We start from the raw sequence: 12,033 nt of genomic DNA, 5'->3' as shown, positions 1-12,033 counted from the left end.
CCGTCGCGATTCCGTCGCGTTTTTGAATTATTTTAAAATAAAATTGTGATTTTAAATAGTAATGAATGTTTTTAAAATAAAAGATAACATAATTCTAAATTAAGTTAAAATACTAATACATTACCAATCCACATTTCATACATAATATAATTGTCAATTAAACTCTAAACAACATAATAATACATTATCAATCCACACTTAATACATAATATAATAGTCAATTCAAGTCTAAACAACATATTAATACATTATCAATCCACACTTAATAGTTAATACATAATATAATAGTCCATTCAAGTCTAAACAACATTAACAAACAACCATTAAAATCAATTGATTTGAGATGGAGGTGATGATGAAATACTCGCTCTCCCGCCATCAATAGCATCAAGTCGTTATTGCATAAGGAGAATAATTTCCTTCAAACTCTGAATTTCATGTTGTACATTTGCAGAAGTAGAAGTAGCATTGTCGGGTGGTCGCGATGTTGGTGTCATATTGTCAGAAGTGTTATCATTAGTTGGACCATGAACAACAGAACAACCATATGAACCAAGTACATAAACTCTTCTTTTCTTATCGTGTCCACCAACCGCGTAATAGTATAATTGATTGTCATCCACCTGCTCCCCATTTTCTGCCAACATCTCCCGTTGCGATTCAACTTGTTCCTAAAATATGTTAGAGATTTAGTACAAAATATATGTAAAGGCATATATATTTTAAAAACTTCAAACAAATTAAACTTACATGAATTTGTTTGGCTTTTTTAGCTATAAATGTTTGCCCATCGTGTTGTTTGGTATGTGTATGCCTGAACAGTTCATAATACGATGGACAATGACCCAATTATCCTTCCTACAAATTATATTTAACAAACAAAAGCAATTATTAAAGTAAGAAAAAATTCGGCAGAGTTTCCTTTGTAAATAAGACTATCTCCCTGTTCAACATATAATACAATTCAATTATAATCTCCAACGTCAATCAATAAACACAATAAAACACAATCACAATCAACAAAAAACATAAAAGTTGGAGTCAAGTAAACTCTAGTTATTCATTCTACCTAGAATCCTCATTAAAAGATTTAGGCTAGTGCTTCCCAAATTAACTCTGCAGTTTCTACTCCTAAGTTCAATCAATCCTCATTACCAAATCATTCAAGTTCAAATAAATCTCAGGTTTCCATATCTTCTTTCCATATAAATCAAAACACATAATACTTATAACTTAAACAATTCAAATGAACCTACAAGTTGAGCTGTAACTTTTACGTGAGGTGTTGATCCTGTGGTATGGGTAGTTTGAGCAACTCCAGTTAAAACTCCTCCACGCCTATTTCTCTTAGCCAGTTCTGTTTTCTTCTTGCCCTCCTCAGAATTCCAAACATCATTCTATTTTGTCCATATTTCTGGTGGGACATAGGGAGGTCTTGGCTTTTTCCTTATTCTGCTTATGTAATCAGCATATCTTCTTTTAGCCTTTATCTCCCAAACATTATACACTACAGCAGTTTTAGTAGCATCCCACTCAAAAAATTTCTACAAAACACAATGTAAATATGAACTTACGTTAGACATGTAAACAAAATAACAATAATTCACTTTAGAATTAAAATACAACGCATGAGATTAAATATTACCTTGAATTCTTCCCAATAAAATTCAACTGTCTCAACACTAAGTTGTCCCCATGCATAACCATTGGGATCTATTCTTTCTTTGAACAACTTAGTAATTTTTCTAGCACATACATCTGAGCTAGTCAACCTATAAAAAGGAAAAGTCAAATTTAAAAAATTAATATATATTCAAATAATAAATTTCATTTTAATTTAACTTACATATTATCCTTAACATCAATTCGTAGGCGTCCATGCACTCCTACAGAGTCAACCATATCACCTTGTTGCCTAACTACATCTTGTCCAACCTGACCATTATTAGTAGCCGTAGATGGCGTGGATGGTGATAAGGGTCTTGATGCTACTATGGGAATCGATGTCGATGTCGATGCCGATGCTGATGCCGATGCCAATGCCGATGTGTGATTTCCATTAAGTGGTAGAACATTTATTGACAAAAGTCTAGCTGCAAAACGACCTCCACGTCCTCTTGGCATCTTTCCTACAAAAATATGAAAAGTGTAATATATATTAGTGTTTCATATAATATATATTTATGAAGCATTACTTTTGAATTACCTACATAAACTCTAATTTTCATAATCATCGTCGTCGTCATCATCATCATCATAACAATCATTATCTTCATCTTCATTAGTTGACGAACTAGACTCAAATTCAAGCTCATCATTTTCCTCTTCATTGTTATCTGAATTGATGTTAGGAATGTCGAGATATTCCACATTTTCATCACTTAACCTAACGAAAGAATCATCATCCACAGTACTTGCAATTTCAGTTTCTTCAACTTCTTTTTCTTGAAAAGCAATATCTTTCGTTTGACCATTTTCCTTTTTGAAAGATTCTATCCATCCCCGAGGTTGAACTTTACACACAACTAACCAATTAACTTTATCTCGTCTCATACTAGGGTACGAGCATCTTCCATATAAGCGACCAGGATATTTAAATATGGACAAATTTTCTTCGTCCTCCTCAGGAACTCCTCCATCATCATTTCGAGGTACTTTTCGACTACGTGTATAAACGTGTGGCTCGAAATAATGAGAACAAAATATAGAGGCTTCACGCACTAAATATGCATTGCAAATTGACCCTTCCACTTTAGCCTTGTTTTTCACATCTTTTTTCAACTCATGGAGCAATCTAAATTGAAAAAAGAATAAAACTTATTCAAATATTAGATACAATTGCATCTAACATCATTAATATTAGAAGTTATCTTTCAAACCCATACATCCAACGATATTGAACAGGCCCAGCAATCCTAGCCTCATATGGCAAATGCTCCATTGAGTCAAAAAATCCAGGAACAAATATGCTCTCCAATTTACAGAGAATTATTGAGATTTCATCTTCTAGTCTTGTCATTTCTTCAACTTTAATGACTTTTGCAGCTAAGCTTTTAAAGAAAATTCTTAGTTCAGTTATTGATTCCCAAACCTTGGTTGGCAACATCTCTCGAAATGCAATTGGCATTAACCTTTGCATGAAAACATGGCAATCATGACTTTTCATTCCAAATAGCCTGTACTTGCTCATATCTACACACCTTCCCATATTTGAGACATAACCATCCGGGAATTTCAGATTTGTCACCCATTCACATAACACTTGTTTCTGCTTATTGTCTAATGAATAACAAGTTTTTGGGTATTTACCTGTGGCATGGTTCTTTTCTAACTCTTTTCTGTTACAAAAGAGTTTTAAATCTTCTCTTGCTTTCGCATTGTCTTTTGTTTTACCTTGAATCACCATTACTGTATTGAAAACATTCTCAAAAACATTTTTCTCGATGTGCATGACATCAAGATTATGTCGAATGAGATTTGATTCCCAATACGGTAAATCCCAAAAAATACTTCGTTTTCTCCATCCACAACTACAATTGCATGATTTATTCATCTCTTCTGCATTAGCATCTGTAACTTTTAATAGTCCAAATTCTTCAATTTCCATTAAAATTTCTGTGCATTCTTAATCAGTGGAGGATGACCTATTTCCACACGATTTTTTGTGAATCTTTTTTTGTTCAAGTGAAATGGATGATTAAGTGGAAGGAATTTCCTATGATTGCCAAACCATGATATTTTTCCACCATTAGGAAGCCGAAATGCTTGTGAATGTTCCCTACAATATGGGCATGCTAGTTTTCCTGCTGTTCCCCAACCTGATAACATAGCATACGCTGGGAAATCACTAATTGTCCACATCAAAACAGCTCTCATTTGAAAATTTTGTTGCAAAGAGACATCATAAGTTAGCACACCTTCTTCCCATAATTGTTTCAATTCAGCAATAACAGGTTGTAGGAAAACATCGAGTTTGTTCTTAGGGTTGTTGGGTCCAAGCACTATTGCAGCCAGAAACACATAAGGCTCTTTCATACACATAGATGGAGGCAAATTATATGGTGTAATGATGATAGGCCAACAAGAATATTATTGTCCTGACTGTCCAAATGGTTGAAATCCATTTGTGCATAAACCCAACCTAACATTACGGCTTTCTAATGCAAATGATGGATGCGTTGCATTAAAATGCTTCCAAGCTTCCGAATCAGAAGGATGACACATAACACCAGAATCATGGCCATGATCCTCATTGTGCCATCTCATAGAAGCAGCTGTTGTTTTTGAAGCATAAAGTCTCTTCAGTCTTGGAGCTAATGGCAAGCAATACATTTTCTTGTAAGAGACAAGTGGTTGGTTAGATGAACGACTTGATTTTTTGTACCTTGGTTGCTGACACAATTTGCATTGGGTTAACTCCTTATCATCACCCCAATACAGCATGCACCCCAACCTACAACAATCAATTTTCTCCACTGGTAACCCAAGCCCTTGTATTAGTTTCTTTGTCTGGTAAAAACTATCAACCATGTTATTGTCTTCAGGTAAACCATCCTTAAACAATTGACAGAATGCATCAAAGCATTGCTCTGGCAGACGATATTCTGTCTTTATGTTCAGCAATCGAGCCACAACAGATAATTGTGTCAACTTTTCACAACCAGACCATAATTGTCTATCAGCAGCATCTAACATGTCAAAGAATTTTTTATCTTCTACATTTGGCTCCTCACGCATATTCCTTGCTATGAGATTTGGACCAGTGACATCATAAACCATCTGCTGATATGATTCCAACGGTTCATTTTGCTCATTTAAACTCCAATTTGCATCAAACTCCATTGAAGTTTGATTGTGTGACATTTCTCCATGTCTATTCCACTCAAAGTAATTTGGCACAAAACCAAATTTGCACAAGTGAAATCTCACAATCACAGCTTCTTCAAATGAGATGTGACGACGACATTTTTTACATGGACATCAAATTTTAGTTCCATCCATGAATTTCGGCTTACTACATTCAAACTCAATAAATGTTTCCAATCTGTCGATAAAAATTTGACTAAGATTACCACGTTGAGTTCGTATGTGATACATCCAACTTCTATCCATATTACTCATTTATAGATGCATACATATTTACACATTATCATGATTTTCAAAGTAATGATTATGCAATAGAAAAAGCAATCAAATTAGTACTTATTATCGATAGAAGTAAGAGAATCAACTCTTAAACCTAGATAACAATAAACAATATTTGTCATATAAGGGTGTTGCATGGAAATGTTGTTGATGAATTTAGCTTTAAACAAACAATTAAGGATGAAATATAATTCAGTGTTGATTCAAGATGAAATTTAACTCATGATTTGGACTTGTAACATACCGATCAGCAATCAAATCTAAGGCTTGTAGGTGATGCCTTCTTCAGTGATTGAATTGCAGAAGAAACCCAATCATCATTGTAATTTGCAGCTTAACTTTCCTACAAATGAAAGTAATTTTCAGTATCCAAAGTTAGTAATGAAGAAGCAATAACAGAGGAAGAAGATCTTTCCATTAACCCATCATCCTCTGCAGATACTGATGCTATGAAAGAAGGGAATGCAGAAAAGTCATCAATAATTGTAAAAAAAGTCAGTGTTGAGTAGCATCCAAGAAGAGAAGAAAGAGAATAATAGATATTGAGGTGAATAACAGATCATAATTGCAGCATTCAAAGACCTCCCTTTAATAATCAATAAATTCATCATCCTAGACTAATGTTACATTGGAATCGTTGAACAAACAAAACTTTAACCAAGCTTTGAAACTCTGGTATATATTTCTTCTCAGTGGAATTAGTATGGTATTATAGATGTGAGGATATCCCAAAATTTTGAAAGCCACTTCTCTATCATTAAAAAATTTAAAAGGTCAAATAGTATAAAATGCAAATGTCTGTTATCATGGTATGCTAAAATTTGTGTAGTGTATAACTACCCTAGATGGTAAACACAAACCTGCCACCAGAACATAGCTAAAGATACAAAAAGTAGTTATATAGAAGAGTCTGTGAAATTGCCATTAAATCAACTTGTGAAATTAGACACACTGGCATGCAAACAAATGCTCTTTTACTTTTTTTTTTCCTCTCTCCCTTTCATACGTAAAAACTTGTTAATCACATGAAGAAAAGGAGTGATAGGTTCACCTTGCATAGTTGTGCACATTATGGTTCCATAACAGTCAATTTCTTAATCCCTCTAGTTGATATCAGTCCTGTTTGCATTATCATCTAAGACATCATTTGTCCGATAACTTTATTAAGGCACTAACACCCATAGTTTTCTGTAACATTGTACAAACTCATACAAATTTTCAACATTTGCACATGGTAATTTCACAAAATATCCTTAGTCTATTCTCAATTATACTCCTTAATCTCTACTCAACCCTACACCAAACAAGAACTAATCTAATAAACTATCAAGTATAGTGTGTATAGAAATGAATCCAACTAAAAACAATATGTGTTAACAGTAAGCCTATTTGCTTAAAAGAAATGTAGGTTAAGGCACAAATTGTATCCTCTTCTAGGCAAACATAAAGGGAAATCATTGTAAGAATACCAAATTTCTCTTAACACAATAACTATGTTTAAGCATTATGCATAACCATTACAGATTGCTCCAAAATACTCCCTAGGGCCCAGGCGCCCAGCAATAGAGCAACAATTCCAATCACAAAAAGGAGTACATAAAGCAATAATGCCAAAATAACTGCATCTTCAAAAGTAAAATAGCAGCAATAATAATCATTTCTAATCCTTTAGTCCCTTTTAGATAAAATAAGTTGAGCCAATTCAAATACTTTAATTTTATATTTAGTTTTTCTACATTTTTTAACAAAGAAAATGCATGTATGCTTTGGGCTTTGAGACGGAACACTAGCTCAACAACTTCCTTCAACAATTCAACACAGAAATTGGTCTCAACACAGAATTTGGCTCACACAGATAAACTCTTAAACCTAGCTCAAGAGTACACAGGCTCTAACAAATTAGTCAAGAGTCATCCAAACCCTTAAACCTAGCTCAAGAGTACATAAACTCACAGAAAAACTCACAGAAATTGGTCTTTTTGAGGTTGCGGCCTCACCTCCTTGGCTTCGCGGGTAGCTCGCCTCCTTGGCTTCGTGAGCAGCTCGCCTCCTGGCTTCGTGAGTACGGCGGAGAAATGGCGGACACAGGGGATGAAAAAATGAAGAAACGGCGGACAAAACATAATTTTAATTTTAGGTTATAAGTTTTAAATTTTAAACTTTAAAGTAGAAGAAAAAATAAAATTTAAAAACATTATTGCGACGGAATTAATTCCGTCGTTATTTCCGTCGCCATATTTAGGCAATATAACAAAATTTAATTCAATTAACGATGGAATATGGTCGGTCGTAATTTCCGTCGCCATTTCGCGACGGAACAAAATTCGGTCGCCATTTCCGTCGCTCAATGGACGACGTCAATTAATTCGGTAGCAAATTCAGTCGTGAATGTTTGCCGCCAATATTTCGCGGGCTAGATTTTATCTTTGCGCCAAAATTCGCGACGAAATTAAATTTCGTCGCCAATTCGCAACGGAATGTATTGGTCGCAATTTCGGTCGCTAAATTGCAACGGAATATTGTCCGTCGCGAAATTCCGTCGCGATTCGCGATTTTTCTTGTAGTGACCTCTCAAAACCACGAATCAACGATACGAATCAACTCAAAGAATAGAGATAACAATCAAGAGATAACCAACGATATAGCTCAATTCAAGAAGTAGAGATAATGAATCAAGAGATAATGAATCAAGAGATAACGAATAAGGTAAGGTAAGCATAATCGTCAACAAGATGATTCTCAACACAAATATCACAATTAATCAATCACCGACAATGTTCCAAATCCACAAAGGACATACCCAAACCAAGTCATTCACCGCGGAGTCCCCAAATGACTCGAATCACAATGGAACAATCATAAGGGCATAGAACTAATATGTACCGCGGGGTCAAAGGACCCTTTCTATGGATTCCCGCGGGGTCGTGGACCCGGTAGAGATTCCCACAGGGACACTAAGTCCCGATTCATGGTTTACGCGGGGTCAAAGGACCCGATTCAATAATTCCACGGGGACACGACGTCCCGATTCAGTAACATCCGCGGGGACTAGTCCCGATTCATATAATATCATGATCTCGAATCCCGGTAAAAGTCAAGCCCTCATTGTCCATCACATCAACTCAATTGTCACCACAAGAATTCAATACACAAGGAATCTAGAGATACAAAGCAAAGTGGCGAAGATTTTATCCAAGGAACGGATCCACTCTTCTAGGAGGGCGGGGTCTTCTTCCCCGGCGAAAACGGGAGGTGGGTGACTCGAAACTTGCTGGCCAACATCGCGGTTTCCAGCTGGTGGTGGTGGAGGGTTGTTGTTGTTGTTGTGCAGGAGGGCATTACTCAGCGTCTGCATAGTCTAGGTGAGGTGTTGGAGGTTCTGAGCTAACTGTTCACTTTTGGGCGTATCCGGAGTCCGGGCGCGATAGCGAGGAGGTTCCATCACAAGGTTCTACAGAAACAACACGGTTACGGCAAGGAAACGAAGAGACTTGCACCCTTACTCGATGCTTAAAGCGAGAGAGCTACGGCTAAACAAGAACGAACAAAGCAAACACAACAAGCGATAAAGGAAACTCACATCTCACCGCGCGTCCTAAGAGTCTTAAGTCTTAAACACTTAGTCACTTAGAGGTCAACTTAGAGTCTCAATTCCAACTTAACTTTTTAAAGTTCAACTCTTAACATCCTAGGCTCAAACCTAGGCTCTGATACCAACTGTAACACCCCCGATTTTACCAAAATTTAAAAGCTTAAATTAAAGAAAAAAGACCCGAATCATCCATTAAGATAAAGCAGAAGCAAAGTCTAAATACGGAGGTGCTATGCCACACCTATCTCAACATAGGTGCACAAGCTAAGTCTAAACCAAAAGTCAACAACAAAGTCATAGGAGATAGGGCACACAGGCCATAAGTCTAAACAAGGGAAAATGCGAAGAGCTACACTATCTACAGTCCACTAGCGCGCTCTCCAAAAGCTACTCATAACCTGTAAAAACATAGGGATAACACCCGTCAGCGAAAGATGCTGGTAACCCACCAATACGCGTTAAGTACATAATATATAGATTTATAAAAACCATTTGAGATAGAGGAATACCGTATATATCATTTTTAAACCAAGAGAGGGAACATCAAGAGACATAACATAACACTCTCAACAAAGACCAACCATCAACAACAATCAACAAGTCAATAAGGACAACAAGCAACATACTCAACAATAGACGCAACCTACCATAATCAAGGTAGAGTTCTCGATAGACATGCTCATAAGCAATGAATACAATAAATCACACAATGACAAATATCAAGTTCCAATCGTATGCTCTGTTCCAACCTTAAGGCTACCCTCGGCCTTATTTTAGTTCCAACCTCTACCTCCGAGTGCCACCCTGTATTTCTGAGTCCAACCTTATTCCGCCTGGGACCGTTGTCCCCAGCCAAACTGCCGCCAAACAATACCGTCGAACTCTCAGTACACAAGGGTACCATTAAATATCATAGTCACATACCGCCGAACTCATGAACAAAGCTCAAGTCACAATACTACCATTCTCATTCATAGTCACACATAGTCATCATCAAGAGGATTGAGGCTCATCAATAGCCCAATCAAGTATCAACAACGGGTACAACAAATGTACAAGATCACATCATAGAAATCAATCGAGAGGTTTCAATGATAGACATGAAACAATACTCCACAACAACGAACTTAATCCAATATCAACATGATTGGCAACACAAGTTGCCAATCCTCAAAAGGAATGGACAAACAATACATACTAGCATCAACGACATCATAACTAGCATGCACATCAAACGGATAAACCAAAATGATTCCAACGAATCTCAAACATCACATAAATCCAACGAATCACAAAGTTGGACTATTATCACGATTCAAGACACCAAATCCTATCACGGATACTTAGGACATCGTTCTAGACATACGAAACATCAAGGAGACACACACAAGCTCAACAATCCAACAAAGGGGGGCCAAAACATCACAAACCAAAGAGTGGAACCACGGGGAAACAACCCCCGCCAAAATCCCACCTGTGTACCCCACGGGTGGAACCGCAGGTGGGTACCTACCCGCGGCTCTGCCCGCCGGGTACACACCTCCACCCGCGGGTGGGGCGGCGGGCGGACATCTGCCCACCGTTTCGCCCGCGGGGAATGCCCTGCTCGCACAATAATTCCCTTCGGAGAATTTCATTTTCAAGGTCAAATTCAAGTCCAAAACACCCCAAATCTCACATACAACAAGGAAATGACTTGAACCCAAGAATAGATTAGAAGATAGCATTTAAGAAACCTAGATACAAGCTCTAAACATGCATTATCACAAGATCATGCATCAAATCTCACATTAACCCCAAGAATCATCAATAGAAGTCAAGAATCATCAATAGCAAGTAGAAAATAGGTTTTGTATAGCATGGGTTACCTTTGTAGACCAAAAGACTTCTCCCTTTTCCCTCCTAAGCTTCTCCTTGAAGCTCCTCTTCAACCAAATCTTCTTACACCACCAAAACCACAAGAAAACACTAATCTTAGATAAAGACTAGGTAAAGCTAACTAAAAACACCAACTAATCCTAGATCTTACCCTTCCTTAAGCTTGGGAGATGGAAAGGTGGAATCTTGGAATGATTCCTAGCAAGGATAGAGGAGATTCTTCTTGGCTTGGGGAAGAAGCCAAGTTTTCTTAGAGAGAAGGTAGAGAAAGGTTTTCTTGCCAAAGTGGGGGAATAAGATTTAGGCTTGATAAGGTAAGGCTTCAAGACCAAGCAAATGGGAAAAGACTATAATGCCCTTAATTTCCCTAGAAAAGCTTAGGAAGACCCCAAAGAGTTAGGTACAACCATCAAAGCCAAAGGTCCCCCTTTTTGACTTAAATCAATTGACCAATGAGTTGGTCAATTTAAGTCCTCCGACTATCAATTTGGAAAATTGATAAGAAAGTCCACAAGCATGACTTAGAATTAATTATCTAATTAATCCTATTTAAAGGATAGGATTTTCGGGGTGTCACACAAATAATCCCTTACTTTCACTAATGGTGCGATTTTTATTGAGTTAATACCCAAAATCGTCCTCGACTATAGTGATTTTTCTCAATTTCGTCCTAAACGACTTTGGTGACCTAATATCGTCCCAGACTTTTGTGTTTCGCTAAATTTAGTCCTCCATTTGTTATTCCGTCAAATTGGTGTTAAATAAATGGATAATTCAGTAACGTCAATATTGATCTCTCTTTACTTTCAACTTGTGAAGTGCGAAATTCCTCTTTCTTGTACGAATTACACCCAGAATTACTCCCGGACCTACAAATCAAATTTTATATTCGCAGTTAGGAGTAATTCTGGGAGTAATTCGTAAAAAAAAAAAAAAAAAAAAAAAAAAAAAAAAAAAAAAAAAAAAAGGATTTCGCAGTTCACATGTCTATGAGTAAAGAGATGCCAATATTAAAATTACTGAATTGTCTATTTATTTAACACCAAATGGACAGAATAACAAATGAGGGACTAAATTGAGCAAAAACACAAAAGTCTGGGACTAAATTGAGCGAAACACAAAAGTTTGGGACGATATTAGGTCACTAAAGTTGTTTAGGACGAAATTGAGAAAAACCACTATAGTCGAGGACGATTTTGGGTATTAACACGATTTTTATTTTTCTAGAATTCTATGCTTTTTCAAGAGAAAGTGAAAGAGGATGCAGAGCTTTACCAAATTTGCAGCCCACTGTGCAGCAGAGGCCATTATCACAAATTCAACACGTACAACTTCCGGTAAAAGTGTAATCTTTGAAGGTGTTTTCAATTCTAAGCCTCAGTGCACCTTAATTTTGACACAAAGCCAACAATTTCTAT

At 36.7% G+C, this 12,033-nt stretch overlaps 1 protein-coding gene and 1 long non-coding RNA gene across 4 annotated transcripts; both read right to left on the bottom strand.

The window, feature by feature from the left end:
* Positions 1-605: 605 nt before the first annotated feature.
* On the bottom strand, positions 606-5,485 carry LOC109163492. Of its 2 annotated transcripts, none has more exons than XR_002051284.1 (3): positions 5,390-5,485; positions 751-858; positions 606-671 (listed from the first exon to the last, which is right to left on the bottom strand). It is a non-coding gene; the product is annotated as an uncharacterized LOC109163492 (long non-coding RNA). The 2 variants fall into 2 exon arrangements; XR_002051285.1 differs by having other exon boundaries at positions 751-854.
* Positions 1,374-4,458, bottom strand: LOC109163491. 2 transcript variants are annotated; one of them, XM_019312241.1, is made up of 3 exons: positions 4,385-4,458; positions 1,646-1,772; positions 1,374-1,544 (listed from the first exon to the last, which is right to left on the bottom strand). In XM_019312241.1, exons 1-3 carry the CDS (start codon positions 4,441-4,443, stop codon positions 1,398-1,400), a joined length of 333 nt encoding a protein of 110 aa, XP_019167786.1. In that variant the 5' UTR covers positions 4,444-4,458; the 3' UTR covers positions 1,374-1,397. The 2 variants fall into 2 exon arrangements, with proteins under 2 accessions (XP_019167786.1, XP_019167787.1); XM_019312242.1 differs by lacking the exon at positions 4,385-4,458 and adding an exon at positions 1,847-2,059.
* Positions 5,486-12,033: the final 6,548 nt, after the last annotated feature.

This window comes from Ipomoea nil, unplaced genomic scaffold, assembly GCF_001879475.1.
Source record: "Ipomoea nil cultivar Tokyo-kokei standard unplaced genomic scaffold, Asagao_1.1 scaffold3030, whole genome shotgun sequence".
Lineage (NCBI taxonomy): Eukaryota > Viridiplantae > Streptophyta > Magnoliopsida > Solanales > Convolvulaceae > Ipomoea > Ipomoea nil.
This window is presented reverse-complemented; position numbering and strand designations above follow the sequence as displayed.

What these genes read in the sequence shown, in the direction of transcription:
- LOC109163491 (XM_019312241.1), bottom strand. Translation starts at nt 4,443, where the DNA reads ATGCTGTATTGGGGTGATGATAAGGAGTTAACCCAATGCAAATTGTGT. An exon ending in AAATTGTGTCAGCAACCAAG is followed by an intron (nt 1,773 to 4,384) that starts GTACAAAAAATC and finishes TCCTTTTTATAG; the next exon opens with GTTGACTAGCTCAGATGTAT. An exon ending in TTTATTGGGAAGAATTCAAG is followed by an intron (nt 1,545 to 1,645) that starts GTAATATTTAAT and finishes TGTGTTTTGTAG; the next exon opens with AAATTTTTTGAGTGGGATGC.